General features: G+C 57.5%; 3 protein-coding genes, 1 non-coding gene and 1 pseudogene across 13 annotated transcripts in view; 3 read left to right on the top strand and 2 right to left on the bottom strand.

Annotated features, from left to right (window-relative positions):
- The window catches only part of DGCR8 (DGCR8 microprocessor complex subunit), a 32,854-nt gene extending 30,675 nt beyond the window's left edge, over positions 1–2,179 (top strand). For all 3 annotated transcript variants that reach the window (XM_050746085.1, XM_050746086.1, XM_050746087.1), the window contains one exon: positions 316–2,179. In XM_050746085.1, coding sequence (XP_050602042.1) covers positions 316–399 — 84 coding nt within the window. In that variant the 3' untranslated portion in view covers positions 400–2,179. The remainder of the gene's footprint in view (positions 1–315) is intronic.
- RANBP1 (RAN binding protein 1) overlaps positions 1–18,247 on the top strand; it is a 290,326-nt gene extending 272,079 nt beyond the window's left edge. For 5 of the 7 annotated variants that reach the window (XM_050746250.1, XM_050746251.1, XM_050746244.1 and 2 more), the window contains exons 2-6: positions 7,820–7,927; positions 9,294–9,430; positions 12,628–12,785; positions 16,192–16,320; positions 17,194–17,540. In XM_050746250.1, the coding sequence (XP_050602207.1) occupies positions 7,913–7,927; positions 9,294–9,430; positions 12,628–12,785; positions 16,192–16,320; positions 17,194–17,525 (771 nt within the window). In that variant the 5' untranslated portion in view covers positions 7,820–7,912 and the 3' untranslated portion in view covers positions 17,526–17,540. Of the gene's footprint in view, positions 1–7,819; positions 7,928–9,293; positions 9,431–12,627; positions 12,786–16,191; positions 16,321–17,193; positions 17,541–17,841 lie in introns of those variants that run through there. The other 2 variants (XM_050746246.1, XM_050746245.1) reach the window with 2 other exon arrangements.
- Positions 2,588–7,563, bottom strand: TRMT2A (tRNA methyltransferase 2 homolog A). Of its 2 annotated transcripts, none has more exons than XM_050746093.1 (12): positions 7,172–7,563; positions 6,323–6,897; positions 5,957–6,065; positions 5,558–5,739; positions 5,257–5,371; positions 5,053–5,168; positions 4,866–4,977; positions 3,974–4,096; positions 3,710–3,785; positions 3,397–3,513; positions 3,190–3,286; positions 2,588–3,073 (listed from the first exon to the last, which is right to left on the bottom strand). In XM_050746093.1, the coding sequence occupies exons 1-12, from the start codon at positions 7,193–7,195 to the stop codon at positions 2,845–2,847; spliced, it is 1,875 nt and encodes a 624-aa protein (XP_050602050.1). In that variant the 5' UTR covers positions 7,196–7,563; the 3' UTR covers positions 2,588–2,844. The 2 variants fall into 2 exon arrangements, with proteins under 2 accessions (XP_050602050.1, XP_050602051.1); XM_050746094.1 differs by having other exon boundaries at positions 3,235–3,286.
- On the top strand, positions 17,293–17,417 carry LOC126929933 (small nucleolar RNA SNORA77). Its single transcript, XR_007717365.1, has one exon. It is a non-coding gene; the product is annotated as a small nucleolar RNA SNORA77 (small nucleolar RNA).
- A 1,338-nt stretch (positions 18,248–19,585) lies between the features above and the next one.
- On the bottom strand, positions 19,586–19,777 carry LOC126929959 (uncharacterized; annotated as a pseudogene).
- Between the last annotated feature and the right edge of the window lie 1,044 nt (positions 19,778–20,821).

The following is a 20,821-nucleotide window of genomic DNA, read 5'->3' as shown; positions in this document are numbered from 1 at the left end:
AAAGCTGGGCAAGGGAGAAACACCCAGTGGGGAAGCCTGGCCTGCCACTGTAACTACACCCAAAATTCTTCACTTCTTGGTACATGTCCTGATTGCCAGGTAGGCTGCGCATGTTGTGCTCTGATGGCAGTCCAGGGGGCCTCTGCAGTCTCAGGCTGGCCTGCCTCAGGCCTTCCCTGCTTCTTCTAGCCTTCCCTGCTCTTGGGCTCCAGGGCCTCCTGGCATGGTCTGCTGGGCTCTCCCTCCACCTTGTGCCCTCCTGAGCCTCTGCCGAGCCCCCCTCATTGGCACCCCTGACCTTTGTTGTTCTTTCAGGAGGAGACTCGAAAGAAGCCCAAGATGTCCATTGTGGCGTCCGCCCAGCCTGGCGGTGAGCCCCTGTGCACCGTGGACGTGTGAGGGAGGTGGCACAGGCCAGGGCGCGGGGGCCGCCAGCAGCACTTCTGAGGAGACCGGCAGTCATGCATCGTGCACCACAGTGTCAGGCCTCCAACCCAAGCTCCTTCCCTGTGGCCAACCTGTGGGCCTGGCCTGAGGGTGGAGGCTCTGGTGTACAGGGACAGTCACGGCCACACAGCACACATGTGGAGCAGCGGCTCCCCCTGGAAAGCTCCAGGCCTGAATGGATGGACTCAGCGACTGCACCAGTGGCAGCTGGTGACTGTGGACCGTGGCGGACCTTGCTTCTGTGCACCTGCTGCAGGCTCTTTTTATGAAGGCTTTCATGAATTTTAGTATGTAATATGCACTGATGACACATGATACTTGGATGACAGATGAGAGGGGATGGCTGAGTCCTGCGGCTGGCCCGTGATGCCAGGTGGCCCATGTGCCCAGGATGCCTGCAGGGCTGCTGCAGGGACCTGGTTAGGAGGTGCACATGGTGCCCTGCCCTCATCTGCCTTCTGTGTTTCCCCTTCTTTGAAAAGGTAGAACAGAAAAGAGTATTTTAAACCTTTTTGGCTTAAAATAAGCAGAATTTTAGTATCAGAACTACCTTTCTGGGATTGGAGGCAAACCATCAAGGTGGTCCCTCTTCAGTCTGGACATGATGCCAGCGAGGATGATGTCCCGCCACCGAGGATGATGTCCCGCCACCTCCTGGAGTTGCCCTGGCCTCCTAGGGCCCCTTTTTCTGATGAAGTCTTAACACCCTAAAAGCGCCTCTCTGGACACTGAGGCCCTCCCTGCCTTTCCTGGCCTCCGGCAACAGTTTTTTACAAAGATTTTTTGCAGTCGAGTCCGTATGTCCACCCATTGATTTTTAAAGCTTTTGTGATATCTTAGCATTTTGAAAGAGACTTTTACAGTGAGAGTAGAAGGTAGATTTGGAATCATGCATTTTAGCAAGTGGACCTGTTTAAACAGGAAGCAAGGGCCTTCAGTGTAGCCCATTCTTCATCCAGAGATGTTGACTGACAGCGGCTTCTCTGGATGTCCAAGGCAGCTGCCCGGTGCCCAGCTTGCTTTTCGACTGGTGGCCCCTGTGTGTGGGTGTGGGATGGAAATGTGTTCCTGCCTGAGTCTGAGGCACCAGGGTGTCCTCAAAGGCACCTATGCAGGGTGCCGTGTGCTTGTGGTGCACCATCTGAAGCAAGAGTCCAGCATTCTGCCGTGTCTGTCCTCCACCACACCCCCCACAGGTGGTACTGATGGGTTTTTGTTTTGTTTTGTTTTGTTTTTGTCAGGAGAACAATGTTGGCCCATGGGCCGCCCACAACATATCCCTCCCTCACCACCTGTGTGACCAAGGTTGGCTTCTGTTGACCTTTAAAAAGGAAACCCTCAACTCAAGTTGCTGTAATTAGATACTTGCTTCTGTCTTGCCTCCTGTCTGCAGCTGTGAATAGTCATTTGACTGTGACTGTTGCCCTTAGCCAGCCAGATGCGCCTGTGAACCAAAGCTTCATGCACATGTGTTCCCCTAAAGGTTGGGGAGCCTCGCTGTGTCTTGCTGTTCCCAGGCACCACCACCACAGCAGGTGCTGCCATACTCTCGTGGTCTCCGTGCCCCCACGCCCCCACCCCCACCCGTATGCCAAGTGTGGGTGTGAATCGTGCACACAGCCATGCTTCAAGGCTAGGGCAGGGGAGCCTATGCTGATGCCATCCAGGGCACTGGGCTGTGCCTGGAAGGCGAGCCTCAATTGTCTGAACGCATAAAGCAAACTGTCCAGAAGGGAATGGCTAATGTCTTTATTCTGAGTGTGAGAGGCTGGCACCCTGTGGACCCTTGACCAGGCAGATCCCCTCCTGGAGCCTCTGCAGGCTGCACCCTGCCTTTGTAACAGCTGAACAGCACCACAGGATGGCCCCTTCCTTGGTTGTGAGGGCAAGGCTGGCCACGGAGGGGCCAACTCTGCCCAGTGTTCTCCACCCCCGCGCCCAGCTGGTGCAATTCCCAGACTTATCTCTGCCTCCTCAAGTTTAAGTATCAAATCCAACATTCTGTTTAAAAGTAAGCTCTATGCCCTGACTCCCCTAGCTGTGCAGAGGGGCTTGCAGAGCTGCCCAGGCTGTCTGACCCTTTCCCTGGCACCCAGGCCCTGTGTTCAACCCCTGGCTCTCATCACAGAAATACCCCTCATTGAGCAGTTTTTTATTCTGGCCCTCATAGCCTTGGCTAGTCCACAAAGACCCCGCGGGTGGGGAACAGGCTGCAGGAGCCCATCTGCCTTCCTGGTCAGGCCCCCGGCCCCCAGCAGCAGGCCAATCCTGGTGGGGCGCAGGGTTCTGTGCCCTTTGGCTGCCTACCTCTGAATATCCTGGCCAGCAAGCCATGCCTTTGCCGCCCCTGGGGCCCTGGGAGCCCTTCAGCTCCTGTCCCCATGATGGGTCCTGGGCCTAGGATAAGGGGAAGGCCCCAGTTTCTTGGGTATCATCTGGGGGTCCTGGTGTGGGTTGAGCTGGAGGGCTGTGGGGCCCCAAGACCCCTGTGCCATTGGGGTGCTCCACCCTCTCGAACAAGATGAGCATCTCACAGTGCGGGGTCTGTGGGAACAGGTCCACTGCCACGGCCTTGACTGGCCGGAAGGGGGTGCCCTTCACCCGGTTAGATGGGGCTCTGCAGAGGCTGTGGGGGGAAAAGGCAGGTGCCAAGGTCAGCCGATGGGCTAGTCACGGGCTCCTGTGGGAGCTGGGGGCTTGGTGCCAGGCCTGGCCCCCGTCCAGGCCCCTGCTGACACTCACTCCACAAAGTTGCCCATGGCTGCCCGGGGGTTGCATGAGACATACAGCAGTCGCCTGATGTTCTCGGCTCTGCGGATGGCCAGGATCACCTTGGAATCTGAGGAGGCAAATACCAGCTGGGTCCCCACAGCCAGAGAGTCCACAACCTGGTGAGTCACCCCATGTGTCCTCGTTCCCATGCCACCACCTCAAGCAAAAGCCACTCACGCAAGCCGGCACGGGGTGGGTCCAGTATGGCCACAAGGTGCTGGGAGGCCAGTCTGCTCACCAGGGCGGGCACCAGGTCCTCGGCCCTCCCGCAGTGGAACTCCACATTACTCAACTCTGAAGAGATGGCACGGCGGCCTGTCAGAGGGCCGCATGCCCTCCCAGCAGGGCCAGCCCTGGGGAACCCCTAGCCAAAGAGCTTGTTCGCTTGCTCTACCTGTTGGGTAGCCCTCAAGCCCTGGCCGTGGCTGACGCTTGCAGCAGGGGTGGCGGCTGCCCCTGTCCCACCCCCACCCTCGGCCTTGCCACTCACCATTGTCCTGGGCGTTTACCCGGGCGTCCTCCACGGCCTCTGGGCATAGCTCGACCCCAATGACTCTCTTCACCTTCTGAAACAGGAAAGTGTGGTGTCGCCCCACCCAGGGCTACCTCAGGGAGGGGAGTGCATGGGGCCGAGGGCAGCAAAGAGGAGCTGGGCCTGGGGCATGATGGAGTCAGTTGCAATGCCTTCGAGCTGGGGTCAGTGCGGGTCTTGGGGGTGGGAAGAGGGTGCCCTCGGCAGCGCGGGAGGGCTCACCCGGGCCAGGGCCAGGCCAATGGTGCCGGTGCCACAACACACGTCCAGCACCGTGCTCCCTGCATCCAGCTGGGCCCAGTCCTGAATGACCGTGTAGAGCACCTCAGCTGCGGGTGTGTTCACCTGGGGGCAGGCAGTGCCCAGCATGTCAGTGGCTCCTCTCCTGTGGTGCCACTGGCGCCCTCTGAGGCCCACATTCCTGGTCCCTCAATCCTGCTGGGACCTCTGGCGCCCACTCCCCTACCTTGGTGCCCAACCCCATCCCTGACCCCATCTTGGATCAGCCTTGCTGATGCCCTCACCCAGCCCCCAGCTTTAAAAGCCAAGCCTGTGCTGAGCACAGCCTCCTCCTTGCCCCGCTTGGTTGAGGGCTCACGAGGCCCCACAGGCCAGTAGAGTGCACCTTCCCTGCCCCAGCAAGGGGGCTTTGCCTCCCATAACTCACACCAGGGTCCCTGGATTCACCCAACTGCAGCTCCCACCCCTACACCTGGCCCTCCAGGAGGTCCTGCTGGGCCTGTCTCCAAAAACAGGGCTGCTCCAGGTCCCCACAGCCTTCCTGCAGCAGTGAGCGGACAGTGAAACAGTGTTTCCCAGTCCAGAAGCCACCATGGCCTCCCTCCTGCCAAGCCCAGAGCAGCACCCCGTGGTAGTGCACTGAGGGCCACTCCTCATCCTCCCTGTGACAAGGGCCACTACCATGTGTACCTCTAGACTGTCACAAGTCAAATCAGTGATGACCAACCTCTTTCCTACTTCACCTCCCCTGTGGCTTCCCTGCCTGGATGCTCCCCCAAATCTTCCCACCTGAGCCCACTGTTCCCATCACGTCCTGATGGTGCGCCAGGCCTTCCTCAACATGTCCCCATGCCCACCAGGGACTCAGGGCTACCTGGAAGAAGGCGTGCGGAGAGATCCGGAAGGTCAGCCCTAGCAGGTCCTCATGGATGCACCGGTCCCCAGCCATGTGCTCCAGGGGCAGGCCCTCCTGGCTGGGAGTCTTTCTGTGGGCGGAGGTGCAGGTCCTTCAGTGTCACAGTCCCTGCAGGGACCCACCCCGCCCCACTCGGGCTCCTCACCGCTGTCCCTCCTCCACGAAGTAGAGGCAGGTCACTCCACTGGCCCTGCCTGGCCCTGCTGTGAAGTGCTGTGCTAGGGAGGCTTTCAGCTCTGCCAGCTCCTCCGGGCTCAGTTTCTGGAATAAGTGGTGAAAAGGTCCCATCAGGCTGTGCCGAGGCCCACCCAGGCCAGGCATCCTCCCCCGGCAGGGCCCCCGTTGAGACCTGGGGGTGGAAGTAGGCAATGGCCATGGCCTGACGGCGGCGGCTGGTGCGCACAGTCAGCTGCTTCCAGTGGCCGGTGTATGTTTCTGGGTCGTATGCCGAGTATGGAGTTGACCTGTGGGGATCACGAGCTGGCCTGAGTGCCCGGGACTGGGGAAGCAGCTCCCCTGCTCTCTCCTCTGGCCACACCTTCCTTCAACTGGCTGAAATGGCAGGCACTCCAGAATTCCCTGGGTGGGATCCCCACCCTCTGCTCCCACACCACACAGGACTTCCCAGGAGCCCCGTCACAGGTCCTCACCGGATGAACTCCTGGAAGGCCTTCACCACCTGCTTGGTGGCTTCGGGGATGTGCACGGTGTCAAACGGGGCCGCCACAGCACACGTCCCGCCCTTGTACTTGCCGAGCCGACAGCCCACGGTGTTATCCTCCCCATCCACCCCGACGCCAACCAGAAACTCACACTTATTACGATACTCAGTCTGCAGGGAGAGACAGCTGCACCTTACCCTGGTTGTCCAGCACTTGTGCCTGGAAACCCTGATTTCCCCACAGGGGCTGGCAGTCAAACAAGAGGAATAGCTGATAGCTATGTGATAAGTTACCAGAGAAAACAAAAAGATCAACAGGAAGGGTGAGCAAAAGCAAAGTTTTCAAATCCCGGGATAGGGGTTTGTGGCCACCGAAGTCTAGCCTGACCTGCTGGGGTGATGGCCTGACCCCCTCCAGTGGGCAGCAGGCCTTGTTGTGCTTGTGCCTCTGCTCAAGCAGCCAGGGCAGCAAGGCACGGTTGGTGCTCCCGATTTCCCTGTAAGAAGAGCAGATCTGTGGTTGGACTCCACCTACTGTCCCCCACCCATGCTAGGCCACTCCCCAATGTCCAGGCTCCCAATCCCTCCTTTCGGACCTCATTGTGCCCCCTGTAACATGGGTGTGCCACTCGCTAGCTCCCAAAGGGGCCGCCAGATCCTGTGCTGGGCCTCCCGACTGGTGCACAGGCAGGCTGAGGAAGCACAGGGCCGGGCAGAGCCCCAGCCAGGAGGGGTGTCTTGCGCCCTCACTCACTTGGCGAGTTTCTGCAGCACCTGCTCGCACTCCAGCTGCTTCCGCTCAAGCTGCTCAGCATAAGGCACTGTCCATAGAGGGGTCACCACGTCGGCCACTCGTGTTGCCGGTGGCTCACTCTCACCCTCCTGTCGCTTCCTCCTGGCCATGGGGTCGGCCTTGGGTCGGGCCAGGCGCACACTGAGTGGGCGGCCTTTCCAGAGGGCACCATGCAAAACGCGCAGGGCCTTGTCCCTCTCTGCAGCGCTGCGGAATGTCACAAAGGCGCAGGGTGGTTGCCCAAAGAGTTTGGTTTTGTGGGGCTGCAGGCCAAAGCGGCCCAGGAAGCGCCGGACGTCGCTGAAGCTGGCGTGGCGAGGCACGTTCTGCAGCTCCAGTTTGAAGATCTCAGAGGTAAACAAGTCATCCCTGATGTAGCTGTAGAGCCCAGGTTGAGGCCCCGGCCCTGTAGCTGCTCCAGCGCCCTCTTTCTCCACCTCCTCCAGGGCTGCCGGGTCTGCAGGGAGCACCGAGGCTGTAGGGCAGCTCGGGGCACTGCTGCTCTCCTGGCCACAGCTCTCCATGGGCTTTGGGCCCTGTGTGGGGACAGATGGGGTGCTACGGTGAGGACTAGACCCTGGGGCCTGGCCCCCCAGGTTCCCCTATGGCACACCCAAACCTCCGTCGGTGCACTCTGCACTCAACCCTGCCCCTCCCCTCCCCCATTCTACCCTCCCGACCCCATTCCCGTCTCCTTTCCTCCCCCATCGCACCCTCCTCGTCCCCACCTATTCTCTGGCAGGTTTCCTGCCCCACCCCGCCTCCTCCCACCCCATCCCCGTCTCTACTCAGCGTCTCCCCGCACTCTACCTCGTTGTCGAGGTTCTCACTCATCGTTCAGGCGGTTCTCCGCCTAGACCAGGGGTGCCACGGGGGCCGCCTGGTCACCTCGTCCTGGGCTTGTCACAAGGGAAGTGCTCAGAGGGGAAGTGCTCAGAGAGCCAGTGCAACGCCGCGAGGTCGCCGCCAGCCCCGGCTTCGACCCAGATGGGGCGGTACTCGAACCTGCGGTGCTCAGGTCCTGGTCTCAGGCTTCGGGCTGCACCGCCCGCCCGCCAGGGGCCCGCGCCGGCCGCACGCTTCGCCAGCCACTCTTAGTCCGCCAGCGCGTGCCGCGGAGGCCGAGCGTCTCTATGATCCTGACTTCCTGCAACATCATAGCCACGCGCCGGCTCCAACCACTTTAGCCAGCTCTTGGGGCGCGCGTGGCCGGGACGGAAGTGCGCGCAGGGGTCGCCGGGAATGCGCGCTCCTCTGGCTGACGGGCGGGCCGGGCATGCGCCACGGGCGTTTTGGCGGGAAGCGCGGGGCGGGCCGGACAATGAGAGTGTCCGCCGCCTGAGCCAATAAAGCTGTACTGGTTTTGAATCGCGGCGCGTTTCCCGCCGCTGGGGTCAGGGGTCGAGGTTCGGGTCGCGGGGCGGAGGGAAGAGCGGGCGGGCGGGAGGCGCCGGCGCCAGACGCGGAGGGAAGGAGCTACGAGTAGCCGCCCAGAGGCCGCGGAGCCAGCGACGACCGACCCAGCCGAGCCGCCGCCGCCGCCGCGCCCCCATGGCGGCCGCCAAGGTGCGGCCTGGCCCAAGCGGGGACAGGGTGGGCGGGCGGGGCCGGTGGGACCGGGGCCGTTATCAGCGGCCACGTGGGCGGCCCGCGCAGCAGCCACCAACCCCCGCCGGCCTGCAGGTTCGGCCGTCTGCTGGGCCTCGGTGGCGCGGGGTCGGGACGCGTGGGGTTTGGGGGCTCGAGGCCTGCGGAGTTGGGGCCTCTGGGGGTGCAGGCTCTGCAGAGGCCTGGGGGCTGCAGGGCGCCCGCGTGACCTTGGGGTGGGTTGGGGGCGGCCGTCGCCACGCGGGGCGGCCCCAGCCTCCGGGAACTGGTGCGGGCGGCGGGTTTCCTCCGGCTCGGCCCACTTGGGGCTTCCCACTAGTACGGTGCATTTATTCCTTCCGTCGCCCACGCAGCACTTCATTCATTCGGTTCTCACGTCTGGAACCGGCTCTGGCCTCTGTGGCAGAAGCTCGCGTTCCAGCGTGGGGCACAGGTCCTGGACGCGCCGACCCAGGCGGCGGCTTTGTTGGCTGAGGTGTATGGTTGAGTGCGGGCCGTTGCAGAGCCGCAGTGCTGTGGGAAACACAGAAGAGCAGCGAAAAGCTTATGTTTTCTTTTCCAGTTTGAGTCTAGTGGTGAAGTCTTAGGTCTCTTATGGACTTCTGGGTGACCAAGGCACGTGTTCTGGAAGACTCGAACCTAAAATATGATTATTGGTGCTCTCTTATCCTCTAAATTGGGTCAGGATTTCATGACTTTCACCGGTACAATTTATCTAGTTACTAACTTAATTTCTTGAACTGTGAAAAAATTGCTGGCAGAGCTATGAATCCAATGTAAATACTACCAGTCCTGTAGCGACTTTTTTCATTCTAGTAAGCAAGAGCACAACTATTTCCTAATTAGTAAAAGCTGAAATAGTTACATTTTACTTTAAAGTAACATTTCAAAATCTATTTCGACCCATCATTGTGTCCTTTGATCTTCACACAGCAGGTATCGTCTGCATTTTATGGATGAGGAAGAAACTGATGCTCAAAGAGATGAGGCAGTTACTCCCAGGCCACTCTGCAAGTGCTGGCGGAGTTGTAGGGCCCCCCATCAGTCTGTGCACAGATCTGACTGATGTCTGTGAATCTGGGGGAGGGGCCCCAAACTCGGGTGTCTCGCTGTAGGCTCATGCACTGAGTGTATGGAGCTGGGCGTAAATGCAAACCTTTCCTAGTGTGGAAGAGAGGGCCTAATTTCTTGCTTTGGGGTGGAGCCCATCCTTGTAGCTGAAGTCCCTTCACTGTCGGGGGGCAGACCACTGCAGGCACTGGTTGGGCTCTGGCTGTGAGCCGGATCCATAGGCCAGCAGTGTAACCTCTTTGTATTTCCTCAGGACACTCATGAGGACCATGATACTTCCACTGAGAATACAGACGAATCCAACCATGACCCTCAGTTTGAGCCAATAGTTTCTCTTCCTGAGCAAGAAATTAAAACGCTGGAAGAAGATGAAGAGGAACTTTTTAAAATGTAAGTAATCTGATGTCCCAGAAATAGGACCCTTTAAGGTTGAAGTTACAGCTTTTTTGGGTGTTAAGGTCTTGGCCTGACTTTTAATCAGACTGAGGTTCTTTAAAGAAAGGGCCTAAAGTTGCTTGATGACTAATCCCATGTGGAAATTTAACCCATTGCTTTTATGAATCTTCACCAGGTGCCCTTGCTGCCCTGCAGCCAGTTGCATGAAGGGCATCCCATTATTGCTGCTCTGTTCACTGACATGGCGGCCCCACTGCTGTTTCTTGCCACTGGCTTCTGAGGATCCAGGGAGTCCCTTTGGTTGAGCAGGGGATTTTAACTTTTTGCAGCAGAGTTCTTTGGCATTGTGAAGCTTATAAATCCCCCACCCGGTGTTTTTGTTGTTGTTGTTGTTGTTTGAGATGGAGCCTCGCTGTATCGCCTAGGCTGGAGTGCAGTGGCGTGATCTCAGCTCACTGCAAGCTCCGCCTCCCAGGTTCACGCCATTCTCCTGCCTCAGCCTCCCAAGTAGCTGGGACTCCACGCCCGGCTAATTTTTTGTATTTTTATTAGAGACGGGGTTTCATCTTGTGAGCCAGGATGGTCTCGATCTCCTGACCTTTTGATCTGCCCGCCCCAGCCTCCCAAAGTGCTGGGATTACAGGCGTGAGCCACCTCGCCTGGCCCACCCTTAATACACAACGTAATACTGTGATTACACGTGAAAATAGGTGATGGTTTAGTTATCAAAAACACCTGAAAAGATTCTGTACGTGTGCTTCTTGACACTTTCAGTTAAGAGCTATTTGCAGTGGTGGATACCAGCCTTGTGTCTTGTGACAGCGTCACAGCACTGCAGAGACTGGCCTGTCACCTACACTCAGGATTGCAACAAACATCATGTTTAGTTACACACCGTAGTGAAATGAGATTGTAGTTTTTCCCTGTTCAAGTTCACGGAACCCCCCACCCTTGAAGTAGCTTTAAGAGTACAGGTTAAGGTTTGGTTGCTCTGGGGTGGGAGAGGGAACCAGAGAGAGTCATTCCTACTGTGAGTTTCTTCTCTAAGGAAAGGGGCCAGGAGGGATACCTGGGAAAGGAGAGCTGTGTGTCACCCTTTGGTCACAGAGCGTGATGGACATCTCCCTGAAGCCACTGGGTGGCCATGTCTCCACTCTGCTGATGCATTGCTGCAGCCCGTTTGGGAGTAGCTCCTTGCTGGGGTGAAGTGCTTGCCTCTATCCTCTCACTGCCCACGTCGGGTGGGAGGTGCTCCTGGTGGCCTGGGCCCAGGCTCTCCCTGAGGGAGGTGAGGCCAGCAGGGTGGGCCCGGGTCTTTGCGGTAAAGCCTCAGGGGCGTCCTGTTGGGGAACCTTGTGAGACAGTCTCTTGCCAGAATCATGTTGGGGCAGAGAGTGGAGTCGTCTGAGAGAGGCAGGTGGAGCTGTGCCCAGAAGGAGGGCGCCAGCCTGAGCCCTGAGTGCATTGCTAGGTTCTGGGTGCCCTGGTCCCCAGCGGGAGGGGCTGTTCCTGGGCAGGAGGGCCGGGTGTTGGCCAGGACCTGTTGCCTGATTAGAGGCCTGGGCCTCTTCTGTGGGTCATCTGACCTCAGGTGACCTGCCTGCCTCGGCCTCCCAAAATGCTGGGATTACAGGCGTGAGCCACCGCATCCGGTCATCTAATTCTCTTGGTTCTGGAACTGGAATTCAAGATGACTTGGAGTTTGTTGGGCTGCTGCGCTTTCTGGTGGTGTGACGGAGGTCCTTGGCCCGCACCTGATCCATGCTGTCCCTGCAGATCTCTGGGGCTGGGGTGCTCTTGCACAGTGACCATGGGATGCCCAGCCCACCCAGGGGGCTTCTTTCCCTACATTGGGCCATTTTTCTCTCTTTTTTTTTTTGAAACGGATTCTTGCTCTGTTGCCCAGGCTGGAGTATGGTGATATGATCTTAGCTCACTGCAACCTCCGCCTCCCAGGTTCAAGCAATTCTCCTGCCTCAGCCTCCTGAATATTTGGGGCTACAGGTGCCCGCCACCCCGCCCAGCTAATTTTTTGTATTTTTAGTAGAGATGGGGTTTCACCGAGTTAGTCAGGATGGTCTCAATCTCCTGACTTCATGATTGGCCTGCCTCGGCCTCCCAAAGTGATGGGATTACAGGCATGAGCCACCAAGCCTGGCCTGTTTTTTTTTTCTTTTTTTTTTTTTTTTGAGATGGAGTTTCGCTCTTGTTGCCCAGGCTGGAGTGCAATGGTGCGATCTCAGCTCACTGCAACCTTGGCCTCCCAGTTCAAGGGATTCTCCTCTCTCAGCCTCTTCAGTAGCTGGGATTATTGGCACGTCCCACCATGCCTGGCTAATTTTGTATTTTTGGTAGAGATGGGGTTTCTCCATGTTGGTCAGGCTGGTTTCAAACTGCTAACCTCAGGTGATCCCCCCACTTCGGCCTCCCAAAGTGCTGGGATTACAGGAGTGAGCCACCATGCCCGGCTTTTTTTTTTTTTTTTTTTTTTTTTTTTTTAAATAGGGTCTCACTCTCACCCAGGCTAGAGAGCAGCAGTGGGATCATGGCTCACTGCAGCCTTGAACTCCTGGGCTCAAGGGATCCTCCTGCCTCTGCCTCTTGAGTAGCTGAGACTATGGGTGTTAGCCATCATATCCAGCTAATTTTTTATCTTTTTGTAGAGATGGTTTCTTGCTGTTTTGCCCGAGCTGGTCTCCACTGGGGGAAATATTGTGACTGTAGGTACAGTGGGGCGATCTCCGCTCACCGCACCCTCTGCTTCCTGGGCTCAAGTGATTGTCATGCCTCAGCCTCCTGAGTAGCTGGGATTACAGGTACCACGCCCAGCTGATTTTTGTATTTTTAGTAGAGACAGGGTTTCACCATGTTGGCCAGGCTAGTTTTGAACTCCTGACCTCAGATGACCCACCTGCCCCGGCCTCCCAAAATGTTGGGATTACAAGTGAGCCACCTCGCCTGGTCATCTTAATTCTTTTGGTTGTGGAACTGGAATTCAAGATGACCTGGAGTTTGTTGGGCTGCTGCACTTTCTGGTGGTGTCGTGACAGGCAGTTCTTGGAGCCTGAAGAGGGGCTGGGGCGTTTGTGGAGGCATCGGGTCCTGCAGTGCAGAGTTGTTCTGTGTCCTCCCGAGCAGGCCCTGCATGTGGGCCGCAGGTCTGCACTCTTACCTCATGGCTTTTCTTGCAGGCGGGCAAAACTGTTCCGATTTGCCTCAGAGAACGATCTCCCAGAATGGAAGGAGCGAGGCACTGGTGACGTCAAGCTCCTGAAGCACAAGGAGAAAGGGGCCATCCGCCTTCTCATGCGGAGGGACAAGACCCTGAAGATCTGTGCCAACCACTACAGTAGGTGGCCTTGGGCGGGCGTTCATGCTGGGCCCAACAGTCCTCAGCAGCTCAGCCTGGGACCTTCGGGAAGATTCTTTCAGGGCTGACGGGGAACTGGGGAGCGTGTTATTACATGGAGTGCAAGTTTGTGGTGTGTTTGTTGAATTTAAAACCAGAAATACGTTTTTCAGACGTGCCTCTGAACTCAGAGCAGGCCCGCAGCGAAGCTTAGAGCACACGGGGGTGTGGAGTCAGCCAGACGGGCCCTGATGGGAGGACGCGGCGCCCAGGCTGGGCTCGGGACGAGGAGTGAGTGCTGCAGGGCAAGGGGGCGCTGTGTGTGTGTGTGTGTGTGTGTGTGTGTGTCTGGGGGGTGGGGGGTGGTGTCTGGGGGGTTGATGGGGAGTACGTATGTGGTATCTGGGGGGCTTTGGTGTCTACTGGCGGTGGTGTCTGGGGTGTGTGGTTGGGGGTGTGTAGTTGGGGGTCTGGTGTCTGGGGCTGTGGTTGGGTGTGGTGTTTGGGGGTGTGTATGTGGTATCTGGGGGGTGTGTTGTCTGGGGGTGTGGTTGGGTGTGGTGTTTGGGGGTGTATAGTTGGGGTTCGGGGGGGTGTGTTGTTTTGGGGTTTGATGTTTGGGGGTGTGGTGTTTTGTGGGTGTGTGTGTGTGGCGTTGGGGTGTGTATGTGGTGTCCGGGGGGGCTATGTGGTGTCTGAAAGTGTGGTGTCATGGCATGTGTGGTGTCTGGGGGGGTTGTGGTGTCTTGGGGTGTGTGTGTGGTGTCTGGAGGGCATCTGGGGGCGGTGTTTGGTGTCTGGGGGGTTTATGGTGTCTGGGACGGGGCAGTGTGTGGTGTCTGGGGGCATGCAAAGTGTGGTGTCTGGAGGGGTGTGTCTGTGATATCTGGGGGGGTATGTAGGGGGCATCTGGAGGGCAGTGTTTGGTGTCGGGGGGTTTGTGGTGTCTGGGGCGGGGAGGTGTGTGGTGTTTGGGGGTGTGTAGTTGGGGGTCTGGGGGTGTGGTTGGGTGTGGTGTTTGGGGGTGTATAGTTGGGGATCTGGGGGGTGTGTTTGGGGGTGTGGTTGGGTGTAGTGTTTTGTGGGTGTGTGTGTGTGGTGTCAGGTGTGGTTGGGTGTTCGGGGTGTGTATATGGTGTCTGGAGGGGCTATGTGGTGTCTGAAGGTGTGGTGTCGCGGCATGTGTGGTGTCTGGGGGGGCAGTGCAAAGTGTGTGGTGTCTGGGGGAGGGTGTGTGGTATCCGCGGGTGTGTGTAGGGGGCATCTGGGGGGCAGTGTTGGGTGTTTGGGGGGGGTTGTGGTGTTTGGGGGTGTGTGGTTGGGGGTCTGGGGTATGTGTGTAGTGTTGGGGGTGTGTAGTTGGGTGTTGGGTTTTGGGGGGGTGTGTGTTGTCTGGGGGTATGTGTAGTATCTGAAGATGTGTGGTCTGGGGGACTTGTATGGTGTCTGAAGGTGTGGTGTCTGGTTGTTTGTGTATGTGTGTGTATGTGGTGTCTGGAGGGGTGTGTGTGGTATCCGCGGGTGTGTGTAGGGGGCATCTGGGGGGGTTTGTGGTGTCTGGGGCGGGAGGTGTGTGGTGTCGGGGGGTTGTGGTATGGGGGGTTGTGTGGTGTCTGGGGTGGGGGTGGCATCTGAAGGTATGTGGTGTTTGGGGGGGTGTGTGTGTGCGTGCGCGCGTGAGATTAGGGGTGTGAGGGTAGATGTGTGAGGTGCCCAGGCGCCAGCCTCCCCAATTATGGTGCGTTCTACCCTCACCAGGATCTTCCCTGGGGAGGAAACGGGAGGGGACGGGGTTGAGAAGGTGACCAGGTCCTGGGCGCCTGTGAAGCTACATAAGTAGAGGCCCTTGGGCAGGTTCAGCCAAGAGCTCCAGCCACCCTGTGAAAGGTCCAGCCTGGCCTGCAAAGAAGTGACAATAGGTTGTCCCAAGTGTGCCTGGCTGCCAGCTGTCCTTAGATTGAACCTGTGCTGCCCGGCTTGGTGGCATGTTGGAAATACACTTGTCCTGGGGTGTCCCTTGGTAAGCTCCCTAGTGTCATTTGCCGAGTGTGATGTGTGTCCGGCGGGGCAGGGCCCCTCATCCCAGGTGCAGGATGACTGCTGGCAGGAGCCTGAGTGGCTCAGCCCTTGAGGGCGATGCAGAGGGGTAGACAGTGGTCTGCCTGTGCCATGGTACCTCGCTGCATGGCCTGACCTGCCAGACTTCCTTGGGAACTGGCTCCTGGGTTCCCCGCCCTCCCTGCCCAGCATATCTAGTCCTGGGGAAGCTTGTACTCTGGCTGGTCCTCCTCCTTGAGCCCAATATGAATAATTTCTTTGGGGGGTCTTCCCTTATGCCCTGTGCTGCTCCCAGAGCCTGGTCAGGTTGTGGGTTATTGTGTGTGCATCATAAGTTGGTCCTGGGCCCCTAGGCATCTGGGCAGAGCCATCTGCGTAGCCATTAGTGTCTTGTGCCCATCATGGGCCCTTAGTAGACAGGGAAAGTGGCAGTGGGTAGAGGATGCCCTCTGGGTAGGGTGTTGGGGAGGCTGTGGGCTGGCTCGGGGGCGGGGTGTGAAGGGGGCATGCAGGGGGCCTGCATCTGCTGTGGCGGGCTGCAGTAGGTGAGACCCCCCAGCTCCCAGTTCAGATGGTGACATGTGGGGTATCCTGGGGGTGCATGTGGCCTGGGCTGGGCCTGGGCACCTGGGATGGTCCGGGTTCTCAGGGAGCTGTTCTGAAGAGTGGTCGCCTGCAGGGCCATCTCCCCTTGGGGCTGCCTGTGCCTGGGCAGTTGGGGTGGAGGCGTCCATTGCAGGCCGTGGCTCTGTCTCCTGTGTCCTCCAGGCATCAGTCATGGGGATGCATGGCCGTGGCCCCCAGTGGGCTCCCTTCTGGCAATTGCCCCACTTTCTAGCCTTCTGCTGCCCCCACTTTCAGACAGGCTGGCTCCATGTGTTGAGTTCCCTCAGGAGAGTCTGGACCCCCTGGCTTGTGCTCTGATGTCTGACCCAGGGCTTCTGACTTCACGGACGGGGTCAGGATGATCAGGGTTGGGCTTGAGTGCAGCCGTGGGATACAGCTGGGGCCTGCTTTGCCAGCTCTGCTTTTCTGTGTGCCAAGTGGTGTTGAACACTGCTCAGGATCTCCTTGCAGAGATAGCTTTACGGTCAGGGAGCAGGCTGCCCATTCCTGGTTAGGATGGTCCTGGTTTTAAGTAAATATGGGGCATTTTCAAAGAGGTTTGAATAAAACTCAGGCCCTGTGGTACTTTGTCTAAGCCTGGTTCTCCGACCCCAGACTGACCATCCCCGTGTTGTCTGAAGCAGACCCCTCAGGTTGGTGAGCAGGGTGCTCTGTGGCCCAGGGCTGGGTGGGCTGGCCTTTGCAGTCATCCCACCATCCTCACGAGCTTCTCTCTCCTCAGTCACGCCGATGATGGAGCTGAAGCCCAATGCAGGTAGTGACCGTGCCTGGGTCTGGAACACCCATGCTGACTTCGCCGACGAGTGCCCCAAGCCAGAGCTGCTGGCCATCCGCTTCCTGAATGCTGAGAGTGAGCCAAGGGGCCCTGGGGACCTGCCCGACTTAGGGCTCACCTGCGTGGCAGTGTGGCGGCTTATGTGCAACAAATGCTGTTGCCTTTTGGGGAGAGGGGGCAGTAACTGGGAAGTGTGTCGTGTGGGTTGCCCTGCCCCGCCGTTTGGGGGCCATGCCCCGACTGAAGCCACGAGCAGCGCCTTCCCCCTAAAACTCAAAGCTGTGCCAAGTAGCTGCTAAACAGCAGTGCCCCCTCAGCCGCCTTGTGGCTGGCACTTTGGTTTGCTCTCCAAGCTCCGGTTCCCATCAGTTGTTGCAGAGCCTGAGGCCCAACCCAGGGCTTCCTCCCAGTGCTGATCCTTGTGCCAGGCTTTGGCTTACTGGGGCCAGGGGCCCCTCATGGTTGCCTGGGTGCCAGCAGGGGCTGGCATCTCTCCTGTGGAGAGATCCACAGGCCCAGGCTGATCTCTCCCCTGCTCAGAGGTCTTTACAGTCCAGATCGTCCAAGCTGTGTCCAGTGGCTCCTAGAGTAGTCAGTGGGTACTGTGGACTGGCGCCTGGTAGCTGACCGTCTGGTGCCGAGTGACCTTGTCCTTGCTCTGGGAGTGGCTGCCCCAGCAGCCCTTCCAACACGGTTGGGAGCCAAGACTGTGGCAAAGAGGCCCATGCCCCTTGGTTGCCCAAGGGTCCGTGCTCTTTACCGCTCTGCCCTAATGGTTACAGTTAGATGAAGGAGACAAAAGGCCAGGGCCGATGTCAGGTGGTCCAGTCCTTTTAGGTCAGAAATTACCATGAAATGGGTCTTCTGTGAATCCCAACTCTTCAGACCCGGCAGAGCATGTCCCTTCCACTGCTCACAGCTCTTAGGAAATCTCTCTCTCTTCCACAGATGCACAGAAATTCAAAACAAAGTTTGAAGAATGCAGGAAAGAGATCGAAGAGAGAGAAAAGAAAGGTGACGTGGTGCCATGGGTGGGGGTGCTTCTTTGCAGACTCACTCTGCACCTGACTGTACTTCCAGGCGGGTGCTTTTTCTGTCTGCCAGATAAACATTCCAGAGTGCTGTGGCTGCCTCACCTATCCAGGGCGATGCAGCTCCCTGGGGACACAGGTGCTTCCTGGGGACCCCTGAGCACTTGTCAGTGTTGCTGGCCTCACATCCAACTGGGCAGGCATTGGAGTCCAGGCATTGCCTGGAGCTCACCAGAAGGTGCTTTATGATGGCCCTCGGTTTGTCTCTCAGAGGGCTTGGTCACCTCTGCCGTGAGGCTGGACTGCAGCTGTGGTGGCAAGTGACCAGATGTCACTGAGCAGCCTGACCATGGTCTAGGCAGTGCTTGAATGCATCCACTTGGCTTCCTTTGGTCATTGAATTTCAAGAAGACAGACTCCAGGGGTGGCTTGGCCAGGCAGGAGTCTGTCCTGAGGGCGGGCAAGCCACTGTGGGTGGGTGACAGCGCTTGGGACCGTCCTGGCGAGGGCCATGTGCTTGAATGCACTGTGCTTCTGTTTTCTCACTGTACTGCTTGTGTTTTAGCAGGATCAGGCAAAAATGATCATGCCGAAAAAGTGGCGGAAAAGCTAGAAGCTCTCTCGGTGAAGGAGGAGACCAAGAAGGATGCTGAGGAGAAGCAATAAATCGTCTTATTTTATTTCCTTTTCCTCTCTTTCCTTTCCTTTTTTTAAAAAATTTTACCCTGCCCCTCTTTTTTGGTTTGTTTTTATTCTTTCATTTTTACAAGGGACGTTATATAAAGAACTGAATTCAACATTCAGGTTGTTTTTTTTTTGTTTGTTTCTAAGTTTTTGCCCTATTGAAGATGACTTCAGAAAATCCATTCCCCAGTCATGAAAATGTACTGTGCTAACTTTCTTTTCCATAGTGGAAACACTTATTTATAGTCATCAAAAATAGTGAATAAAAAACACATTTGGAACCTGGACCAGATGGCAGGACTGTGTGTGTACGGGCCCCTGTGCTGTGAGCACTGCTTGCGTAAAAGCCCCCCAGGTGTATGTCCAGGCCTGTCTGCAGCGCAGGTGGGTGGGTGCTGCACCTCACTATAGCCTGGGTTCCCGGGAGACACCCTGGTGTCTGAGGTCGTGTGTGTGTTTTGCTGTGGGTCTTGAAGCTGAGGTGTCTGAGCTGGTGCTGGTGAGGGAGCCTGGCCAGGGGTGTCTGGTGCTAAGTGTTGTATTGATGCACGGCTGTGGGCTGGGCAGCGTGGGCTCTGCCAAGGCAGGCTCCACTGCGCCTTATGGCCTGAACAGCCACTGCTTTTTTCTGTGGTGAGGAAGGGTGGGCTTTCTGTGTTTTGAGGAGAGAAAGGAAGACCACCAGAGTACCTTGGCTTTGGAGCAGGAGGCAGTAGCCAATTGAGTGGGTCTCTGGCATCGGCCAAGGCTGACTGGCCCCTGTGGTAGAGTGGCCCCTGTGGAGGGAAAGGCCAGTCTGGTGTGCTGGGTGGGGCTCAGCCCTGTAGCCCTTCTGTTGGAAAGCCTGTCATACCTTGATCTTGGAGAAAACTTCTGGGGTCTTGGCCTCCTGAACTTGAAGTCCACACTTGGCAGTGTTGGAGTTAGGGGCATCTGCCGTAACTTTAAAGAAGGAGATGTTTTCCAGTGTGCCATTGGGGGTTGTCACGTGTAATGGATTGTCTCTGCAAACACCATCTTAAGTGTGTGGTCTCAACTGCCATAACGTGCCCTGTCACTGTTTATCATGAACCAGACGTGCTTCACTGTGAGGCTGGCTGCCTGCTGCCATCACTTGCTCTTTTGTGTCCTCCACCTGGGCCTGGGCCCCGGCCCAGTTCTCTCTGGTCTCCATGTGCTGTGTCCTGTCTGGTGACTGCCTGCTGGTTTAAACACCAGTCCTTTGTCCCTCGGGCTGGGGTCCCCAACCCCTGGCCTACTGACCCGTACAAGTCTGTGGCCTGTTAAGAGCTGGGCCACACAGCAGGAGGTAAGTGGTGGGCGAGCGAACTTTACCACCTGAGCTCCTCCTCTCAGATAAGCAGGGCATTAGATTCCCATAGGAGTGCGAACCCTATTGTGAACTGCACATGTGAGGAATCTGGGTTGTGCACTCCTTATGAGAACCTAATGCCTGATGATCTGAGGTGGACAGTTTCATCCTGAAACCACTCCCCTACCCTTGGTCCATGGAAAAATTGTGCACCAAACTGATCCCTGGTGCCAAAATGGTTGGGGACCACCGCTCTGGGGGATGTACTTCCAAAGGCAACTACTCAGGTTTGTTTATTTTTACATAAATGGGAACCACTTTATGGTCTCTAGCATCAGCCAAGGCTGACTTTGGTTGGCCCCTGTGGCAGAGTGGCCCCTGCAGAGGGAAGGGCCAGCTCAGGAAAGAAGGCTGTGCTGACTCCTCGTGGTTTCCAGTGCCCTACATGTTCAGAGAAAGTTCTTTGGTAATGAACTATGGAAATGATCCCTGAAAGTATGGTCTTTGCTCCTGGTTTTAAACAGCCCAACTGAAGACTCCTCACTGGCATCTTGCCTGTGTTCTGTGAGCTGTGGCCCTCATGCTCGTGGACGGCTTTTTAGCAGGTTGGCAGGGGGACAGTGGTGCACTTTGCACCCAAGAAGAGGTGAAGCCTGTGCCCCGTGCCGAGTGAGGTCCTCATGTTGGGAGGGTGACGCTGTCCACTGCAGACAGTGCCTTGCTGTGCCGTGTCACCGTTGGGGCCACAGGCTGGGTACAGGTGTCAATTGGAGGCTTTGATGTCTGTGAAAGGGAGGGCTCCATGCACTGGCTGGAGCTTCCAGGAGGGAAGCCCTTGGCTAGGACAGGCACCCCACGCCCCCAGCACAGAAAGGATGTTTAGCATTCTGTATTTGATTTGGGGTTCTAGTAAAATTCCAGGCTGACTTCCTTCATCTGCGGATGGGAGAAATGTCTCCAAGGAGAGTCCTCAACAGTGGGAAGGCCCCTCGGAATGGCTGGGATACAGTGCCATCCTGTGGTGGGGCTGTGTTGCAGGGCGCATTTGAGGATGCAGCTTGTTGACACTGCAGGATGTGATGTGCTGCAGGAAGGGAGCTGTGCTGGCCCCACGGGAACACAGGGTAGGCTCTACAAGGACACCCATGTGGGCACTCACGCCAGCTGTCCAGCCCAGTGTGTTTCCAGTGGGTCCCCTTTGGCAGACAATGGTGAGCGGAATGGGGTCCTGCCGGTGCTAGGGACTGTGTGAGAAATGCAGTGTGGTTCAGCCTTCCATCCCAGGTCTGTCCGCCAGGTTGCAGGCTGGGGAGCCTCCTGCTTTCTGCTTCATTTTCCTCTTCCCTGGGATCTTAGCTCTTCTTGGGGAGGAAACTAGGCCATGGGCTCGGCAGCCATGCTGGTGGGGGAGGCCGGTGCTGACCTCACTCAGTTCTCTGTCTCCAGTAGTGGGTCTGTACTACTGGGGATCCCTCTGCCCAGGCCTCTGTGTTGAGGAAAAGGGATCCCAAGGCCAGATGCAATGGTTGACACCAGTAACCTCAGCACT

Source organism: Macaca thibetana, chromosome 10 (genome assembly GCF_024542745.1).
Source record: "Macaca thibetana thibetana isolate TM-01 chromosome 10, ASM2454274v1, whole genome shotgun sequence".
NCBI classification, from domain to species: domain Eukaryota; kingdom Metazoa; phylum Chordata; class Mammalia; order Primates; family Cercopithecidae; genus Macaca; species Macaca thibetana.
The sequence above is the reverse complement of the archived record's forward strand: the minus strand, read 5'-3'. Positions and strand labels throughout refer to the sequence as shown.